Here is a 21475-nt window from a genome sequence, read left to right on the forward strand (position 1 = left end):
TTTTTTTTTTAGAGAGGGAAGGAGAGAGCATGCGTACGCAAGAGTGGGAGGGCATAGGGAGATGGCAACAAGACTATCTTTTTTTTTTTAAAGATTTATTTATTTGACAGAGAGAAATCACAAGTAGAAAGAGAGGCAGCCAGAGAGAGAGAGAGGGAAGCAGGCTCCCTGCTGAGCAGAGAGCCCGATGCGGGACTCGATCCCAGGACCCTGAGATCATGACCTGAGCCGAAGGCAGCGGCTTAATCCACTGAGCCACCCAGGTGCCTATCTTAAGCAGGCTCCACACTCAGAACAGAGCCCAATCTTGGGCTCTATCTCACTACCCTGAGATCATGAGCTGAGCCAAAATCAGGATTTGGATGCTTAAATGACTGAGCCATCCAGGTGTCCTCCAACAGTGGTTTTTAAAGTATTGTTTTTGGAGGCACCTTGCTGGCCCAGTCAGAAGAGCATGTGACTCTTGATCTTGGGAGTTGTGAGCTCAAGCCCTGCATTGGGTGTAGAGATTACTTAAATAAATAAAACTTAAAAAAATAGAATATAGTTTTTGTAACATGGTGAAAAGCCTTGGAACAAAATCTTATTCTGTTATTCCCAAACCAATTCAGTGCTCTTATCATTAAGACTAGAGTTTCCCTGCATATTTTGGGCAGGGAGGTAGGCACTACTTCTTTATAAGAAATCCTAAAATCATCTGGTGGAAGGAGTTCAAAATTAAGTTTAAAAATAATTGCAACAGTGAAATTCCCAAGGGTGAGTCCCTTTTGCTCTTCTACCAAAAATTCTGGAAGTCTCTTCCTTGAGGGACAGGGGAAAGGTGATAGCAAAAAGGACATGGTGGTAGCATGAAGAGTTTATTAGATGAGGCTTAAAGACCTAATATCATCTCTTCACTCAATAAAAACATATTTAAGGCCAAATCTGTGCATTTTTATACATCATGGACCTTTGTTTGATTAATGCATTACACTTATGACAAAATATTATCACCATTAAATTTTACATGCTTCCAAATTTAGATAGTTGGCAAATTTGTGCCAGAAAACCTAGCATGGAGATATATGGGATGAAAAGAAATCCAACATATGTTCCCTGGTCTTAAGACTGGAAATGGAGAATCCTTCAACAAATATATACATTTCCTAAAGGGGTCTCTAAAGTCCTGGGTCTCCTCGGAAGTATATTAAGTGCCCAGTATCACCTAACTTTGAGCTCTTCGAAAGATAGGGTTCTACAGAAGGATATTGTCTATACTAATGATGACAACAGCTCTTCCCTCAGTGCCCTCTGACATATTTACAAATACCCCTTGGAGATGATAACCTAACTCCAACCCCTTTTCCTGTTTGAGAACCACAGTGGCTTCCCATTGTACTTGAAATAAAATCCATACTCCTTATACTGGCCTCTAATCACCTAAGAAATCTGATTCATTCCTACATCTTTGATTTCCATCATGCTCATGGTGCTCTTTATTCCATACATTCTAATCTTTCTGTTCTTCAAACATACCAAGCTCTTTTCTGATACAGGGTGCTTGCATTTGCTTTCTCTCCATCTGGAATATTCTTCTCCCAGTCCTTCATTTGAAAGGCTCCTTATCGCTCAGGCTTCAGCTCAAATGTCACTTTCTTTAAGACTTCTCAGATTAACTCAGTTAATACTCTCTTATTAAACTTAAAAAAAAAACATACCATATTTACAAGGGTTTTCAACAAATTAAAGGAAAAATAAACAAGTTTGTTCTCAAGTTAATTTCTAATTTAAAGCACATACCTGATTCACGACTAGCCTAATCTTAGCTAGTAAGTAAAATACATTTATCAAGCTGTCCCACTAAGAGAAATAAATGGCATTTGATGATACCTAATAATGTCAATATATGCATGGATTTTGTTTCTCATCTATAAAATACTACCCATGGCAGAATTCTGAATGATAAAACTATGGTAGATGGCTAAATAACAAGAGATCAGGCTATCCGTTTGGGATGGCACTCATCTCATCATTGTGGTTAAGGTGACCAATAAATTCTAGTTTTAGATTGCTTTCCGTTTAGACTACTATGTTACGATGATTGTGCCAATATTAATAGAAAATCCAATGAAACTATCTTAAACAATAAAGGGCATTTATTAGCCTACATAACAAAAAAATTACAGGCAGGATAGTGATGAAGCATGGTTCAGTCAGGGTTCTGGTTTCATTTCTTACTATGTTACTGGCTCTCCCTTCTTCTATGTGTTGGGTTTATCTTTGGGCTAGAGAGATGCAATTCTACGTCTCCCAAGTACATAGGACCTTTATTAACTGAGGATACATCTTTTCTCAAAGTCCTTATAATAAACAATCTACCCTTGCTTTTCACTAGACTGTACTGGGTCACATGAAATTCTGAACCAATTCCTGCGGTCAGAGTAATACTATGCCTTAGTAAACTTTGATCCAGGCTTCTGAACAATTTTTTAAGTGCAATGGCATTACACTGACCAATGTTTTTCAAATGGTGGGCCGTAACCCAAGAATGCATCATGAAATTAATATTTGGGTCCTAATCATCATTTAAAAGATTAAATAGATTTGAGATTACATTGCACATATACTATTTTATGAAACTGGTGCTCACACATACACATCTGGATCATAATGTAAAATCTGTTTCTTATGAATTGGGGTAAAAAAATGTTTGAAAGCCACCATCTTAGGCATAGTAGGTTCACTCCCTAAACTGTAGTGGAGTTAGTTAGCTGTCGCTTAAGTACACTGATTACGTAAGAAAAAAGTGGATACCTGAAAGAAAACTGATACAGTTTGGAAGAGGAAAATAGATGCTGGGGACAGCAATTTCTATTGCAGCCTGTCTGACACTTAATTATTTAATCTATCCTGGATCCCAATACAGTCATAACCAAGCATATTTTAATTCTTCCAATGTTTTCTCAATTTCAAAGTATATCTCCCTTCCAAAAAAAGCACTTCATTCCCTTCCCAGTTAAGTTTCCATGGTGGGGCAATATATACATTTTTATCATTTGGTTGGTAGAAAGTATTATGGTTAAAGATTCATTGAAAAGCTTGGCTTCTCCATCACAAAGGATGAATACCCAACTTTTGTATGAACATGGACGGGATTGGAAGAGATTATGCTGAGTGAATTAAGTCAGGCCAAGAAAGTCAATTATCATATGGTTTCACTTATTTGTGGAGCATAACAAATAACATGGAGGACATAGGGAGATGGAGAGGAGAAGGGAGTTGAGGGAAATTGGAAAGGGGAGATGAACCATGAGAGACTATAGACTCTAAAAAACAGTCTGGGGGTTTTGAAGGGGCAGGGGGGTGGGAGGTTGGGAGAGCCAGGTGGTGCGTATTATGGAGGGCACATACGGCATGGAGCACTGGGTGTGGTGCATAAACAACGAATTCTGTTACACTGAAAAGAAACTAAAAAAAAAAAAAAAAGTATAAGTGTAAAAAAAAAAAAAAAAGCTTAGCTTCTAGGGAAAAAACCCCCATATTCCAAATAACTGAGCACATCTTTATTGAGGCTTAAATTTAGATCCTATTTGACAAGAACTTTAGAGCTCATTTTAGTTTAATCAAAAACTAAGGACTACAGAGGATGAACTTATCTAAGGTAGTTAATTAGTTGCAGAACCCAAGTCTCTTGACACCTGCTTTAGAATTCTTTCCATTGTACTAATTAATAGTGTAGCTATACCAACTTAAAAAAAATGAAAGTACTGAACATGAATAAATTCCAGAGGCACCTAGATTTACACTGCTGAGAGATTCTTTCAAGAATTGTAGATAAATTATATTTTTGGAAGTAATACTGCATTTTTAGGGAAACATGGGAGCTTACTTACAAAATGTCACTTCTGTAGTCTTTGATAGGCAAAGAATAGTTATTGCTTTGCATTGTTAAGGCAGCCAAAGAACTTTAAAGCTGATTTTTATAATGTTACAGTATAAATTGTATTACACTTAATACTTTAACTTTTAAGGTAGGGAATTCAATCACTGAGCACGTTTTGTACGATTAGAAACTAAGTTCTATGAATGATTCTAAAGAAGTCCTAGAAACAAAAAATGACAATCAGTGGATTTATATGTGTGTGGTACTAGGAAGCAATCCTCATTAAGAAATCAAGGCAATTTCATTTACCTTAATTTTCATTACTAGTATTTTTTAAGTAAACTGTATGCCCAATGTTGTGCTCAGACTCATGACCCTGAGACAGAGTCACATTCTCTACTGACTTAGCCAGCTAGGAACCCTACAATTTCGGTTACTTTAGATTCAAAGTGGAAAAGTCCTTTTGGGTTAGATAGCACTAGGTGAACTGTTTCATGCATAGGCAGAAAGGTTAGCTGTCATTTGAGGATGCCCTAAGAGTCTTTTTTTAGTCCCCAAATCTCTTCCTTTAAGAGTTGTTTCCTTTCTTGGGTGAAAGGATTTATGAGACTTCCCTCTAGCTCCAGAAAGAGCCTCTAGTATCTGGAATCTTAGGGAGTACTAACAGTGCTCAAGATTTGCTTTGCTTTTATTTAAGAAAGGCAAAGTCTGAAGGGTAGATAGGGTTTAAATATGAAGGATAAGAATCTTCTGTTCTGGGATTCAGTCATGGTACCTACAGTAGGTTAGGGTAATAAAGAAGTTGCTGTCTGGAACTACATTTGCCCATCACCCAACAGGTCCCAGGCCCACCTTCAGGTGCTAAAAGTCCACTCTCAACTAGCCATACATGGTATCCATAGGTTAGCCTGAGAGGTTACAGAACAGATGAGAAATTGGCATTGAGAATCAAGTTGGGTGGGGTTGGCAATAAAGTGGTCTATTATCAGATAGCAGGGTCCCAGTCAACAGACTTGGGTTTAATGAAGGATCTAGACCCTCAGAGGAGGTTCCAAGTAAAGAACCGGAAAGAAAGAGAGGTATTATATCTCAAGAGGATGATACCCTAAACAAATAACTTAAGGGCTCAGGTTCAGTAATCACGAGTCTCATTATCAAACTTGAGGTATCAGCCAGACAGGGATATTATGGCATTATGTGTGCCTCTCAAATTAGGGTAGATTTAATTCTAGGATTAGCTGACAAAAAGTACTGCATGTAAGAGCAATTATGAATCTTTCTTGAGAATAATTTTCCTTGATGGCAACTTAATCCCTATTTTTACACAGTTTTATATTAAAGTAAGCAGTCATATTTTGAAGTAGACAGCTAATTTTAGGTGAATCTGGAGAAGAAAATACAGGATTTCAAAGAAATGCCCAGACTTTAGTAGGGAGTTTTAGCTATGCTCCAAAAGTCACTGTTTGATGCTTTTTATAAAGTTTGAAAGGCAATGACCATAAAAAGTACCTTCTATGGGAAAACACTGTTCTTTGTTTTGTTTAGTAGGCTCTACATCCAATGTGCGCCTTGAACTCACAGACCCTGAAATCAAGAATTATATGCTGTGCTGACTGAACCGGTCAGGGACCCCAACATTTTAAATTACATTCTGTTACTTCATATGTAACCTTAGGCAAATTCAAAAATTACTTAATCCCACAGGATTGCTATAAAGATTACTGAGAACATACAAGCATCCAGTAAGATAAAATGGGTGATTAATGTGACAAAACCTGGGCTAGCAATGCTTAATCTTGCTGCCTTAGATTGGGTCAAGTCCCATGGACTGGAGGACTGTTAAGATGCCAGAGAACAAAAACCCAGACTAGAAGTGAAGGTGTAAGTAAAGTTTAAACGGGACATGATTGGATATAGAAGAGAACTAATATACGCTGTGTATCTTTTCCTATGACCTGTTAGGAATTTTAGATACATACTCATTTAACCCTATTAATAGCCCTCAAAGAAGGCATAATTTTACAGATGTGAAAACTGAGGAACAGGAAGGCTCAAACTACCCAATGTTAAATAGCTAGCTATGCAGAGAAGCAAGTCCCCCAATGTAGTCGTGCTACCACATTCTGCTTTGTGAGGGGAGGTCCTTCTACTCTCCAAAATGAAAACTGGGTTTGAATAAGTGAGATTAAATATATACTAGCTACCTACATAGGAGAAACACAAAATATAGGACACTGAGCTGGTGACCTGAGATATGTAGATGTGATGCAGAGATCGTAGGGACAGCAAAGTCAGACCTCCTTCATAGAATTCTAAGGATAAACTGATAGGGGTTTCATATCTAATTATTTTCTTTAAGTACAGTAAAACCTCATTAGTCTACAGTATATGGAATTTACAATACTCTACATAGGAACTGAGAAACAACGAAAATATCTGGTAACATTCTTCATACTTCCCTCCCCCAATAGCTGAGCTTGGATCAAAGATGTGTTATTATTTAGTGACTTCTGCCTAATGACCTGAATTCTAGGTAAAATAAATGAGCCAAAACCACAAAGTGTAACTAACATTCTCTACAATGCAGATATACAAATATAAACTACCATATCCTATTCCATTTTTTGTTGATTCACCAGAATTTTTTCCTTTACTGGGAATTTTACTTTAATAAGGACTTTTGCTAGGCAATGGACACACAGAGCTGAGTAGACCTTGTAAGAGCTTAGTCCATTTAACACTGGGAATCATGAGGCCACCAAGAGTTCACAACTGGGACACCACAAAAAATAGGGCCAAAACAGAAAGACACAGAGAATTAAAGTACCAATGATAAATTAGGTCAAACTATTCAAAAGCAAATAGGAGTTTGTCAGGAAGCAAAGGGAAGGAATATTTTTTGAGACCTGAAAGCATGCAACAGTGTGATGTGTTCAAGGAATGGCAAGGCATTCCATGTGATTGGAGAGCCGGGGGTTTGGCAGGATTCATAGTGATTAGATCCTAAAGAGATACATTATTTTAAGACCTATACATTAAGTCTTGTGGATTAACCTTTCCCAAAGTTAAGACCATGGATTCTTTGAAATCACAATGTGAAGAAGAAATAACAATAATAATACATACTTAAAACTTCTGATTCTTTAGCTTAAAATCTAAGAAGTATAAAAAATATGAATCATTTTATTTAAAACCCCGAAATAGCAGAGATGAAATCATCTTTTATTTTCATCTTATATTTGGTTATCAAGAGACATGCAAAACCCTCTTAATTTTAATGAGAACAGTGTTTTTGTGTCTTTTTATCACATATCCGCTTAATATTAGGTGTAATGTTGCTAAGTCGAATCCGCATATGAGGTGCAGCATCAAGTCTTTTCCTGTATTTCGTTTTTGTTGCGGCATAATATGAAAATCCCGTTTCACACAGGTGCATTGTAGCAAAAGGAAGAAGTACACGAACTGCACGCCTCGCAATGCTTGGGTACTCTTGAATTAGGCTACTCCAAAAATCATTTAGTGAAAGTTCACTGAAATTTTGTTTCACTTGAGAATCAGATGTTAAATCAATCAGGCTCTCATAGTCCCGTGCTACTAATGAGACTGGCTTAACAGTTACTGTAAATGGATTTCTAACCCAAGTGTTATTGTCATTTGTTACAGGAAAATATTTTAACAGAGTAGAGCGCAAACCCCTTAGGTGCTGCACAATGGCACTACAAATATCTTTATCGACTGTAGAATTAATTTCAGTCAAAAAGTCACTGAGTGTAGGAAAACAATCAAAATTTTCTTCTTCTACAGATGAAGCCCAAAACTCTAATTTTCTTAACAATGATGACATTTTATCAAAAACTGTAAAAACTGTTACATTTTTTCCTTGCATTGATAGATTAACCTCATTTAATTTAGTAAAAATATCTGCAAGATATGCAAGTCTTAGCAGCCAAGATGAATTTGTTAAACAATCAGATAGTCGAAAAGCAGAATCCATGAAAACCAACAATTCACGACGAAGCTCAAAAAGTCTTACGAGAACTTTACCTCGGGAAAGCCACCTCACCTCTGTATTCAGAAGAAGTGCTGTGTGCTGGGCACCCATTTCCTCACATAAAATTTTTAGTAGCCTGGATTGATGTGGTCGAGCTTTAATGTAATTGATGATTTGTACTGCCTGATCTAGCACATTTTTCAGAGATGCAGGCATTATTTTAACCGCTAGTGCATGTCTATATAATAGGCAGTGACTACTGGTGCTTTCGGGAGCCACATATTTTATCAAGGTGACAGCCTCAGCAATTTTCCCGTCCATTGCCCTAGAAGCATCGCTACAAACATCAACACATTTTTCCCATTCAATTTCATGTTTCTGCATAAAACTGTTGATGCAGTTGAAAATTTCTTCACCAGTAGCATTACTTTGCAAAGATTCACATAAGAGTAGGTCTTCCTCAATAGATTTATTAAACCTGTAACGAACAAACACAAGCAGCACAGCCAGTCCTGACACATCAGCTGATTCATCTAGCTGCAGTGAAAACCCATCACAAATTTTCAGTCTACAAACAAGCTCTTCTTCAATGTCAGCAGCAAGATCCTTAATTCGACGTGCAACAGTACTATTTGATAGTTGTACTGCATCTATTTTTTTACTGTATTGTTCATCAAACATTCGCATCACAACATCTTTTGCACAAGGCTTGATAAGCAATTCTCCAATAGTATGAGCCTCTCCACTCAGGGCTATATGGTAACTTACATTGTATGATGCCTCTGTAGCACTTTCATTATCTGTATTGACAATTTTAGGTGTTGGAGGTTTGTTATTTTCAGGTGAATCAAGATGTTGCTTGAAAAAGCTTATGTCTTTGTCTTTGTAGGCAGCATGTTTAGTTTCCAAATGTCTTCGAAGTTTACTAGGGGCCAAAGAACTATTTGATAAAATTTTCTTACATAACACACACTGAGCATGAGGTGCATCTCTATTTCCAAAGTAAGTAAATCCAAAAGACAAGTAACTTTCATCATATTTTCTTCTTTTTGGTTTCTTACTAAATGTTGTTATTTTGTTGGAATTGGACATAAATTTGACCCTGGAAAGCTCACCTTCTGATTTTTTAGAAACTGAAGGCTGCAACTGTTCATCCTCGCTTTGTAATATTCCAACCTTTTGATCATTTGATTCAGACACAATTTGGTAACAAAAAGATTCTACTTCTTGTTTAAGACTTCCTTGTTTCAACAACAGATCCATAGGCAATGTGTTTGTGGTACAAAACATGGTTAATTTAGAATAAACATTGAGTATCACAAATGTGTTGAAATTATACAACAGGATACACAGAAGATGAGCAATCATCAAAGAGATGATACAGAGCAACACATCAGTTAATTTGTAAATGCTGCCTATGCATCAATGCGCAGATGGAACATCACACGTTCGTGTATCAGGTGATTTCTCATGCGACTTCCTGGTGCTCTCAGGTATGGCACACCTTTTCTTAAACGTAGATTATCACATAAAAATAAAGCTATAGAAATGAGTTTAGTAGTCTTAAACTTATATTTGAAAATAAAGTATAAAGAAAACGATTGTTAGCATTGATCTTTTTCTCAGAACACTTATTAACGTAGAGAGTATTAATGTTCTATAAAACACACCTTGGGAACCACTGGGGTAAGAAATAATGAAGTAAGTAAGTACATTTTTAACGAAGGGACCTTGAGGAATATGTCCCACAGCAGGGGTTGGCAAACTTTTTCTGTAAAGAGCAATACAGTAAATATTTTTTACTTTATGGGCCATATGGTCTTTGCTGCAACTATTCAACCTTGTAGTTGCAGCATAGTAGCAGACATAGATAATACAAAAAGAATGGACACACCTGTGGTCCAGTAAATCTCTACTTACAAAAACAGACAGCATGGGCTATAATTTATCAACCCCTTCTCATGGCATATAGCTTTTAGCTTCTGGATACTTACTGCCACTAGATACATTCACTATGGATATTATTATACATCTGAAGCCTCCTACCAGGACTAGTGACTATCTTGATAAACTATATTAAATACACACAAACGCAGTTCAAAGTTTTGCAGGACACCGAATTCTGTATCCTAAATACTGTGCTAACTCTGAAAAATACAATGTAGACCAAAAGCAAGCTACTAATTCTATGGAATTAAAATCACATAAATACTTATATCATCCAAATTAATACCCATTGAAAGTAATGTATATTTTACTGATTATTCTATTATAGTACATTCTGTTATACTATAGGTGAAGACTTTACCAGGACCTAGAAAAAATAAACTCTTATTTTAATAGGTTTATTCCTCATACAGTTTTTAAAATCATAATTAAAAGAAGGGTAATGCAAATTTTAAATCCTTTAAAGATGACTAGTAACTTTGTAGGCTAAGGCATACATATTTAGTGTATATCCAAATATATCTGCTTTTGATTCCTATTTTATGATTTGGCTACAGAGTAAGCTTTGAATTTTCATGTCACATCCTACAGCAAATGGTTTTCCTATTAATAGCTAGATGGTAAGATACCTGAAATGAGAAGTACTCCCTTCTGCAATCACACTCTCCACCTTGGCAGCTTGACATGCAGACTCTTCAAAAGAATAAAATTAAGGGATGGGGTGGAAAGGGAGTAACCAAAAGCCTAGAATGAGAAAAATTAAAATTAGACACTGTAAAAGCAGAACTAACTATAAACCCCTAAGATGATCCTTCATTACAATTTATTTTAGATCCAGGCAATCACTGCAATGCAGTGGACTGAAACAGAAGAAGCCTAGCACAGTAAAAATGCTAATATTTTCATTTCACTTAATACTCTTGTTCTTTCATCGTTTTGAGACACCCTCCCAACCACTGACTTCACAGAAACAAGTAACACTTTCAAAAACTAAAGCTAATTTTAAAAGTGGTCACATTTTAATGTCTCTAAAACTAAGCATTGAAAGTAATCTAAAATAGAGTTATACCGGGAAGTGTTGTATGAAGTACACATTTTTGCTATAACCCTTTTTGTCCCCTCAACCAATTTCCTGTTAGGTTACTAATGTTTATAGAATGATCATTGTTTACTATGCTTGTAACTGCTAGATCCCTCATATAGATTATCTCATTTAAGCCTTAAACTCGAGAGTCAGGGACTAGTATTGACCAAATTTAAGAGATGAATAGACTGAGAAGTCATGTGCTAACTTAATACATCTTGTAAGTGAAGAACTAAGAAAAGAACCCAAAAAGTTGGCGCTGCAGAGCCCACGCACCTAGCCATTCCTTGTGTGTGCCTGAATAAATTTCCCAAGCACTAACGGGTGGCAGAGAGAAATGGATTACAACTGCCAGACAGTCGAGGGTTTCAAACTGCAGCAGCAGAAAGCCCTACTCCATTACTGGGAGCAAAAGAGCAGTAGATTCTCATTTCCACAACCCGATTTTAATTTAACAACAGAGAACTTCGTGGAGCTGCTGGTTGGGGTTAGAAGCCCTCTCCCTGGCTACCCGAGGAGGACACAATGGAGTAAGAAGCTTTGTTTTCCTCAGGGAAGGCCTCATCCCCACCTCTTCTAGAGGTGCTTTCCCGAATCTCTCGAGGACAAAGAGTCTAGACTCCCTCGAGAGTCAAGTTTCTATTCCATTACCCGAAAAGGCTGGCAGGCGTTGGGGGGTGGGGAGAAACCCTGTTCTTTTGTCTCTTCTCTGGGTTAAACTGACAGGTAACACCATCCCTTCACCCCCACCTTCGGGCTGTTCCAGCTATGAACACCACCCTCAGGGACAGGAGGGCCGGGTTAAGAGTGCAGTCCAGTCAGAAAGCCCAGGCAAAGGTGGGGGCGGTTGCCCTTTCCAGCACCTACATGCTTCTTTAAACGGTCACTTCGATGTGCTGCCTGGGCCAGCTACGCCTCCTTGTCACAGGTGCGCGCTGCCAGCAGACCCGCCACATCTGGGGGCTCGCCCACCCTCGCCTCCAAAACTCTTCTCTCGCGTCCCCGGGCGGTTTCCTCAGCACCCAACACTATCTCTCTACGTCACCTCCATCAGTGATGGAGACCGGTCTTCGCTGCGGCTGGCCTGCTGGGCTGCGCCGCGGTCCCCAGCTGAGTCTGCGGCCGCCATTTTAAACAGCTCAAGGCAGCAGCCATTTCAGAGCGCACCGCTCAGCCGCCGTGGCGGCCCTGGTCCTCACCTTCACCGAGGCCTGAACAGGGTCAAGAGCCAGTCGTCGCGGACTGGAAGGGGAGAGGGAGGGAGGGGGGAATGAAAAACAAAACAGAGGGAGGAAGGATTCGGGGACAGGGTGATGCTCTCAGCTCGGGGATACCGCCTATGCCACCTCCATAGAGATCCGCTTCGCGGCTGGCGCGGTCGTTCCTCTGAAGATAAATTTAGCACTCTGGAGCAGACGAACTTACGGTCTCCACGAGCGACTCCTCTACCGCCCAATCAGCTCCAGAGCTGCTCTCCGCCACCAATCCACGCGGAGCAGTGGGGCGGGACCAAAGGAAAGGACCAAGCTCGGTTGATGCGCGCCCCGGCGGCCGCGGTGGTGCTGGGTTCGGGCGAGCCGGGTGTCTCCGCTGGTGCAGGACGTGAAGCGATTGTTTTCAAACTTCCCTGGGTTCCTTGTAGCCCGGTTGCTTGTTTAGAATGCAGGTTCCCGGGTACTGCCAGACAGAGTTAGTTGTCCCATGAGGCTGGACTGGCCTCCAGGAATCTGCATGCTTGTAGCACTGGCGTTCTGCCCGAGCGGCGGCGATTTGTGTGATTCGCAGTTACCCCTAGGAGCGCGCGGAACCGCGACTGCGGCTGCTTTCACGACCTCTTTGTTTTCCGAGCCGCACCCTAGGCTCAGGTTTCGCAGCCGCCCCCTTTCTCCCTGGTTTTCCTTCTGGAGTGGGGCTGGAGACGCCTTCTTTCCCCGTCCCTCCCTACGCTCCTGTGGAGGGGGCTCTCAGGCGAGCTGAGCCTCGCGCCGGAGCTCCCGGGTGACCCCGGATGCAATCGGGGCTGCCGTGTAGGACTGTGTAGGGATAGCGGCGTCTCCGCTGTGTCCTACGGCGGGTCGCTTGGCACCCTCCGGGAGGGGGCCTTAGGCCGCCTGCACGCGCCGACCGGCCCGCAGGACTACACCGTCTGCTCTCTGCAGCATTCGGGCGCTTTAAGCCTGCTGCTCTCCCACGCCCCTCCGCTGTTAGGAAAGACAGCATAGCAGAGGTTGCGGGCTGTGTTATTTCTCCCTCGGTGATCTGTCGTGGAGACCAGGAGCTGGGTTTTCCAAATTGGCCCCTTAAAATATATACGCGTCTAGGAGTAATTTGTTTAAGTACGAGTAGCATTGAACAGTAGGTCCCACTGTAATATTTTTGCCTTTGTCGGCCCCTGAAAATAGCTAAGTGAATATTGGGTCATGTTTTCAGGCACTGCTCTCAAAGACAAAATCCCCGGCTTGTGGTCAAAATCAAGGCGGCTTCTGTTTTTCTTAAACACGCTTCTTCGATATGTGAACAAATCTCCTAGGCGTAGGAAGAAGTCCACCCCTTAAAATTTTCAGGAGGACAGTGTAGATGATCTCCCTGGACGATAATAGAAGACAGCATTTGGTCCTAAATATTTTTAAGCCAATTCAGCGTCTTCAGATTTTTAACCTATAATAAGCTATCCGTGTATCTTCATTATTAAAAAAAAATTATTTCTGTGAAATCAAAGTTTCAAGTTTGAACTTCATGGTCAAAGGTAGGATGGGGATCAGCGACACCTCGGTGGCTCAGTCGGTAAGTGGCTTTCTTTGGCTCAGGTCATGATCCCAGTGTCTTGGGATCGATTCTTGTATTGGGCTCCTTGCTCTGCCTGCCGCTCTGCCTACTTGTGCTCTCTCTCTCTCTCAAATAAAAAAAATAAGATCTTAAAAAAAAAAAAAGGTGGGAATCATTTTTGGGAAGGGCGATGCAGGTCTATTTTAAGAGCAAAGAGTTTCCTTTTGTCATTGCAGGAGTTGTCTAACTCGATAATAACATTGGAAGAGTATCCCATATGTTATGTTTTATATTTCAGAATAAACTTTTACATATAAGTTCTCCATTTAATCTTCACATCTGGTTTCCATCTTCAAGAACTGAGAAAATCTAAAACATTCAGTTGATGGGAAAAATAGCACTTAAACAAGTTCAACTCAAGTCTAGGACTTAACCTATGTCTTAAACATCTGAAGAGTCTGATAATTAAGGACTTGAAACATAAGAGTTTTTTTTCTGTAATTGCTTAGTCAATAAATTATCATGTAATGTGGGTCGATGAGTCAGCTTAGAATATATATAAACAATGTAGTACTCAGACCAATAATGATAATAGCTAACATTTACTGAGTACATAGTACAAGCCAGGGGCTGTTCTGCACACTTTTTAAGGTTAATTAACTCATTTACTTTTCACACACAACAACCCTATCAGATGATTGTTCCTATTTTACAGATAAGGAAATTGAGCAGATTGATAATAACTTGCTCAAGTTCCCAAATCTAATTGGTACCAGAGCTTAGGTTACGTGCAATGCTGGTTGTAGGAACTATAACCCTGTGGGTCTAGATGGTGTTTGTGCAAATGCACTTGCAAACTCGCATTAGAAAACTATTGTGAATAAGACTATAGAAAAATATTGGGTAAGTAGGTAGAGCCTTATTGTTAAAAAGGAACTCCGTTTGTTGCATGGGGCTCAAGTAAAATCATCACTGGAAGCAGTGGCAAGAATTTCAACTGATACCCCAAATTTGCAGCTCCTGTTGCTATAGAGGTCTGAGATAGCAATTCTATTTGTTTTGGTTGCATGAGTTAATTTGCTTTGCAGTTAGGTTTTTTTTTTTTTTTTTTTTTTTTGAGAGACAGACAGTGAGACAGATAGTGAGAGAGAGCATGAGCGAGGAGAAGGTCAGAGAGAGAAGCAGACTCCCCGTGGAGATGGGAGCCCGATGCGGGACTCAATCCCGGCACTCCGGGATCACGACCTGAGCCGAAAGCAGTCGTCCGTCCAACCAACTGAGCCACCCAGGCGTCCCGCTTTGCAGTTAGGTTTACCAGAAGTGTGTGATGAGACAGGAAGCTCTGGAACCAGTAATGTAGGTCAGAGTGTCCCACCCCCTGCCCATCATACTCCTCCATCCTTCAGTATATATGGGCTGCCCTGGCTGGGGAAGATGGCAGCCAAGGAAGGCCTGAGTGAGCTGAGAGCTGGGGCCCATCTGCTGATCTTACACTTGCTCCTGAGCAGGGCAGCAAGTCCTTCTTCTTTTTTTTTTTTTTAAAGATTTTATTTATTTATTTGACAGAGAGAGATCACAAGTAGGCAGAGAGGCAGGCAGAGAGAGAGAGAGAGAGGAGGAAGCAGGCTCCCTGTTGAGCAGAGAGCCCAATGTGGGACTCGATCCCAGGACCCTGAGATCATGACCTGAGCCGATGGCAGCGGCTTAACCCACTGAGCCACCCAGGCGCCCCAGCAAATCCTTCTTAAAAAAGGATCTCAGTAGTACATCTCCATGTCTGGCACTGTGTATAACCTTTATTATAAAGGTGATAAATTAGTACAGTTTTCATTATTTTTGTGAAAGTTATCATTATTGTGATGTGTATTTTGTCAACTTTTAAGATGTATGAAACACTTAAGAGAATTTAATGACCATATGTAAGAGATTGATTTATTGGTATTATATTTACAAGAGTTACATGGGTGCTTATAAAGATTTCACCAGGGCGCCTGGGTGGCTCAGTGGGTTAAGCCGCTGCCTTCGGCTCAGGTCATGATCTCAGGGTCCTGGGTCTAGCCACTCTTGACTTACCTTTATACTCCATATATACAGACATCAATTGTTATTTTCTGTGTAAACATGACGATTCACAGACCTGTACCCCTGGGGCTAATAATACATTATATGTTAATAAAAAAATTGTTATTTTCTTCGAATGTTGCTTAGGTGCATTCCCTTCCCTCCATTGCTCCAGAAATGTTCCTTCTAAATTTTTACTACAGTCTTGCTGGCTTCCAGTCTTTCTCCATTTAATTGGTTTTGTATACCAATATTCTATGTTTTATTATCTTCAGTGACTCACTAATTCTCTTCTATGATGGTATAGAAACATAAAACTTTAGAGCTGAAGAGAATCTTTTTTTTTTTTAAATTTCTTTTCAGTGTAACAGAATTCATTGTTTTTGCACCACACCCAGTGCTCCATGTAATATGTGCCCTCCATAGTACCCACCACCTGGCTTCCCCAACCTCCCACCCCCTGCCCCTTCAAAACCCTCAGATTGTTTTTCAGAGTCCATAGTCTCTCATGGTTCACCTCCCCTTCCAATTTCCCTCAACTCCCTTCTCCTCTCCATCTCCCTATGTCCTCCATGTTATTTGTTATGCTCCACAAATAAGTGAAGCCATATGATAATTGACTCTCTCTGCTTGACATATTTCACTCAGCATAATCTCTTCCAGTCCCGTCCATGTTGATACAAAAGCTGGGTATTCATCCTTTCTGATGGAAGCATAACACTCCGTAGTGTATATGGACCACATCTTCCTTATCCATTCGTCCGTTGGACTACGTCTTGGTCCTTCCCACAGTTTGGTGACTGTGGCCATTGTTGCTATAAACGTTGGGGTACAGATGGCCCTTCTTTTCACTACATCTGTATCTTTGGGGTAAATACCCAGTCATGAAATTGCAGGATCATAGAGAAGCTCTATTTTTAATTTCTTGAGGAATCTCCACACTGTTCTCCAAAGTGGCTGCACCAACTTACATTCCCACCAACAGTGTAAGAGGGTTCCCCTTTCTCCACATCCCCTCCAACACACGTTGTTTCCTGTCTTGCTAATTTTGGCCATTCTAACTGGTGTAAGGTGGTATCTCAATGTGGTGTGTTTTTTTTAAATTAAATTTATTTATTTTCAGCATAACAGTATTCATTATTTTTTCACCACACCCAGTGCTCCATGCAATCCGTGCCCCTATAATACCCACCACCTGGTACCCCAACCTCTCACCCCCCCACCCCTTCAAACCCCTCAGATTGTTTTTCAGAGTCCATAGTCTCTCATGGTTCACCTCCCCTTCCAATTTCCCCCAACTCCCTTCTTCTCTCTAACTCCCCATGTCCTCCATGCTATTTGTTATGCTCCACAAATAAGTGAAACCATATGAAAATTGATTCTCTCTGCTTGACTTATTTCACTCAGCATAATCTCTTCCAGTCCCATCCATGTGGATACAAAAGTTGGGTATTCATCCTTTCTGATGGAGGCATAATACTCCATAGTGTATATGGACCACATTTTCCTTATCCATTTTTCCGTTGAAGGGCATCTTGGCTCTTTCCATAGTTTGGCAACCGTGGCCATTGCTGCTATAAACATTGGGGTACAGATGGCCTTTCTTTTCACTACATCTGTATCTTTGGGGTAAATACCCAGGAGTGCAATTGCAGGGTCATAGGGAAGTTTTATTTTTAATTTCTTGAGGAATCTCCACACTGTTCTCCAAGGAGGCTGCACCAACTTGCATTCCCACCAAGTGTAAGAGGGTTCCCCTTTCTCCACATCCCCTCCAACACATGTTGTTTCCTGTCTTGTTAATTTTGGCCATTCTAACTGGTGTAAAGTGGTATCTCAATGTGGTTTTAATTTGAATCTTCCTGAGGGCTAGTGATGATGAACATTTTTTCATGTGTTTGATAGCCATTTGTATGTCTTCATTGGAGAAGGGTCTGTTCATCTCTTCTGCCCATTTTTTGATATGATTATCTGTTTTGTGTGTGTTGAATTTGAGAAGTTCTTTATAGATCCTGGATATCAACCTTTTGTCTGTACTGTCATTTGCAAATATCTTCTCCCATTCCATGGGTTGCCTCTTTGTTTTGTTGACTGTTTCCTTTGCTGTGCAGAAGCTTTTGATTTTGATGAAGTCCCAAAAGTTCATTTTCACTTTTGTTTCCTTTGCCTTTGGAGACATAGCTTGAAAGAAGTTGCTGTGGCATAACAGTATCAAAGAGGTTACTGCCTATGTTCTCCTCTAGGATTCTGATGGATTCCTGTCTCACGTTGAGATCTTTTATCCATTTTGAGTTTATCTTTGTGTACGGTGTAAGAGAATGGTCGAGTTTCATTCTTCTACATATAGCTGTCCAATTTTCTCAGCACCATTTATTGAAGAGACTTCTTTTTTCCACTGTATATTTTTTCCTGCTTTGTCGAAGATTTTTTGACCATAGAGTTGAAGGTCCATATCTGGGCTCTTTACTCTGTTCCACTGGTCTATGTGTCTGTTTTTATGCCAGTACCATGCTATCTTCGTGATCACAGCTTTGTAGAAAAGCTTGAAATCAGGTAACATGATGCCGCCAGTTTTATTTTTGTTTTTCAACATTTCCTTAGCGATTTGGGTCTCTTCTGATTCCATACAAGTTTTAGGATTATTTGCTCCAGCTCTTTGAAAAATACCGGTGGAATTTTGATTGGAATGGCATTAAAAGTATAGATTGCTTTAGGCAGTATAGACATTTTAACAATGTTTATTCTTCCGATCCAAGAGCATGGAATGGTCTTCCATCTTTTTCTGTCTTCTTAAATTTCTTTCATTAGTGTTCTGTAGTTCCTTGAGTACAGATCCTTTACCTCTTTGGTTAGGTTTATTCCCAGGTATCTTATGGTTCTTGGTGCTATAGTAAATGGAATCAATTCTCTAATTTCCCTTTCTGTATTTGCATTGTTAGTGTATAAGAAAGCAACTGATTTCTGTACATTGACTTTGTATCCTGCCACATTACTGAATTGCTGTATGAGTTCTAGTAGTTTGGGGGTGGAGTCTTTTGGGTTTTCCATATAAAGTATCATGTCATCTGCGAAGAGAGAGAATTTGACTTCTTAATTGCCAGTTTGGATACCTTTTATTTCTCTTTGTTGTCTGTTGTTGCTAGGACTTCTAATACTATATTGAACAAGAGTGGTGAGAGTGGGCATCCTTGTCGTGTTCCTGATCTCAATGGGAAGGCTGTGAGCTTTTTCCCATTGAGGATGATATTTGCTGTGGGTCTTTCATAGATAGATTTTATGAAGTTCAGGAATGTTCCCTCTATCCCTATAGTTTGAAGCATTTTAATCAGGAACGGATGCTGGATTTTGTCAAATGATTATTCTGCATCAATTGAGAGGACCATGTGGTTCTTCTCTCTTCTCTTATTGATTTGTTCTATAACATTGATTGATTTGCAAAAATCTTTAAAAAATAAGACAATGTAATCAACCCCCCTTTCCCTCAGTTTCATAAAAGAGAAGAATCAATCCAAGATCTATTACATAACTTTGATGTCACATTGATAATTGGTGATAAAACTGGAATAAGATCTTCAGTTGTATGGGGCATGTCTTAGAATTTCTTTTTACCTCCCATTGTACTGGACATAAAACTGTTCATTTGGCAGATATACTGTAAGTATTGTAAATCAAGCCCTTTTTAATTCTCTGTTAAAAATCCTCTTTCTGGGGGTGCCTGGGTGACTCAGTGGGCTAAGCCTCTGCCTTCAGCTCAGGTCATGCTCTCAGGATCCTGGGATCAAGCCCGCATCGGGCTCTCTGCTCAGCAGGGAGTCTGCTTCTCCCTCTGCCTCTGCCTGCCTCTCTGCCTACTTGTGATCTCTCTCTCTCTGTCAAATAAATAAGCAAGATCTTTAAGAAAAATCCTCTTTCTGTTGCAAATTATAGAAATCCAACCCATAAGTGAAAAGGTTAATTTTTTTGGCTCACATTACTAAAAAGTCCATTGGAACAGGTATGGATGGGTTCAATGTCTCAAATGATGTCGTCGGGGCTCTATTGGACACTATGTTTTAATAAGCCTTCTCTGAATGGCAGGTGTAATGCCTCTGTCATCCCAAAACTTATGATGAAAGATAGAATCTTCCATAATAACACTGGGGGAAAGGTTTCTGGAAAGGTCTTTCATTCTGTTTGGGCCATACCTGTGAACCAAATACTATCAAGGGAAGGAGTACTCTAAGAGGTCAACTTGGGACACTTACCTCCTTGAGTTTTGAGAACATGAATGTACTCTGATTGACCACCAGAATCTCAAGGAATGTTTGAGAGGTAGTCCCTAGAAGAAAGAGATTCTGGAAAAGTAACTACCCACTAAATTTACTCTTTGCCCCTCATATCTGATCAGCTGCCAAGAAGTCCTCCACTGTTATATCTCTTTGTCCAACCTTTTCTCTCCAATTCCACTGCCATCCATTTAGTTCAGGATCATATTATTAATCTCCCAATCAATCTTTTGGCTACTATCAGCCTCTACTTTATTTATTTATAAAATATTTTATTTATTTATTTGACAGGCAGAGATCACAAGTAGGCAGAGAGAGAGGAGGAAGCAGGTTCCCCGCTGAGCAGAGAGCCCGATGTGGGGCTCTATCCCAGGACTCTGAGATCATGACCTGAGGATTTAACCACTGAGCCACCCAGGCACCCCTCTACCAAATTTATCTTGCATGCAGATAAGCACTCTATTTACACACATTAAAGTCATTCCCTTACTCAAAGCTATCCTTGTTGCTGGGGTGATAAACTCCTTGGCTTGGCATTCAAGTTTCTCACAAAACTGGTTTCAATTTTTCAACTTTTTTTTTTTAAAGATTTTATTTATTTGTCAAAGAGCACATGAGCATAAGCAGGAGAAGTTTCAGGAAGAGGGAAAAGCAGGCTCCCTGCTGAGCAAGGAGCCTTATGTGAGTGGTGCTCAAGCCAAGTGGGAAGTGAGGGAAGTAAGGACTGGATTGTCTGGAGCTCCCCCCTTTCTTTCACCGGTGATCACATAATATCTAGGTTAGTGGTTCTGGCTTAAAGGCCAAAGTTAGAGGTATTTATTTTATAGTTTTTATTTTTATTTTTAAAGGTTTTATTTATTTATTTATTTTTAAATATTTTTTTAAATTTATTTTATTTGTCAGAGAGAGAGTGAGAGCGAGCACAGGCAGAGTGGCAGGCAAAGTCAGAGGAAGAAGCAGGCTCCCTGCGAAGCAAGGAACCCGATGTGGGACTTGATCCCAGGACGCTGGTATCATGACCTGAGCCGAAGGCAGCTGCTTAACCAGCTGAGCCACCCAGGCATCCCTTATTTATTTATTTGACAGGGATCACAAGTAGGCAGAGAGGCAGGCAGAGAGAGAGGAAGAGAAGTAGGCTCCCTGCTGAGCAGAGAGCCTGATGAGGGACTCCATCCCAGAACCCTGAGATCATGACCTGAGCGGAAGGCAGAGGCTTAACCCACTGAGTCACTCAGGTGCCCCTGTTTTTATTTTTAATTTTAATTTTTATCCCAAGCATAGTGTTTACAATTTCAAATAGCACTGAAAGGATTATAAATCACAACAACAGTAATTCTTTAGCTCCTTCTTCCCATGCAACCAACCACTTGTAACATTTTATGCCATATCTTTTGGTATTTGCCTCCATATTTCTCAGTGAATGTGTGTATAAATATTGCTGTTTGCTTGCACATGGCCCATCATCATTCCGACTCTATTCTACTTTACCTAGAATCAAT

At 40.1% G+C, this 21475-nt stretch overlaps 1 protein-coding gene across 5 annotated transcripts; it reads right to left on the reverse strand.

Annotated features, from left to right (window-relative positions):
* Positions 1 to 7063: 7063 nt before the first annotated feature.
* ZBED5 (zinc finger BED-type containing 5) lies at positions 7064 to 12987 on the reverse strand. Of its 5 annotated transcripts, none has more exons than XM_059136243.1 (3): positions 12310 to 12987; positions 10430 to 10544; positions 7064 to 9362 (listed from the first exon to the last, which is right to left on the reverse strand). In XM_059136243.1, the coding sequence occupies exon 3, from the start codon at positions 9219 to 9221 to the stop codon at positions 7137 to 7139; it is 2085 nt and encodes a 694-aa protein (XP_058992226.1). In that variant the 5' UTR covers positions 9222 to 9362; positions 10430 to 10544; positions 12310 to 12987; the 3' UTR covers positions 7064 to 7136. The 5 variants fall into 5 exon arrangements, with proteins under 5 accessions (XP_058992226.1, XP_058992209.1, XP_058992199.1 ...); XM_059136226.1 differs by having other exon boundaries at positions 7064 to 9393; XM_059136216.1 differs by lacking the exon at positions 12310 to 12987 and adding an exon at positions 12084 to 12303.
* Between the last annotated feature and the right edge of the window lie 8488 nt (positions 12988 to 21475).

Source organism: Mustela lutreola, chromosome 1, assembly GCF_030435805.1.
Source record: "Mustela lutreola isolate mMusLut2 chromosome 1, mMusLut2.pri, whole genome shotgun sequence".
NCBI classification, from domain to species: domain Eukaryota; kingdom Metazoa; phylum Chordata; class Mammalia; order Carnivora; family Mustelidae; genus Mustela; species Mustela lutreola.

Coding starts and splice junctions, on each gene's coding strand:
- ZBED5 (XM_059136243.1), bottom strand. CDS start 9,221: ATGATTGCTCATCTTCTGTGTATCCTGTTGTATAATTTCAACACATTT.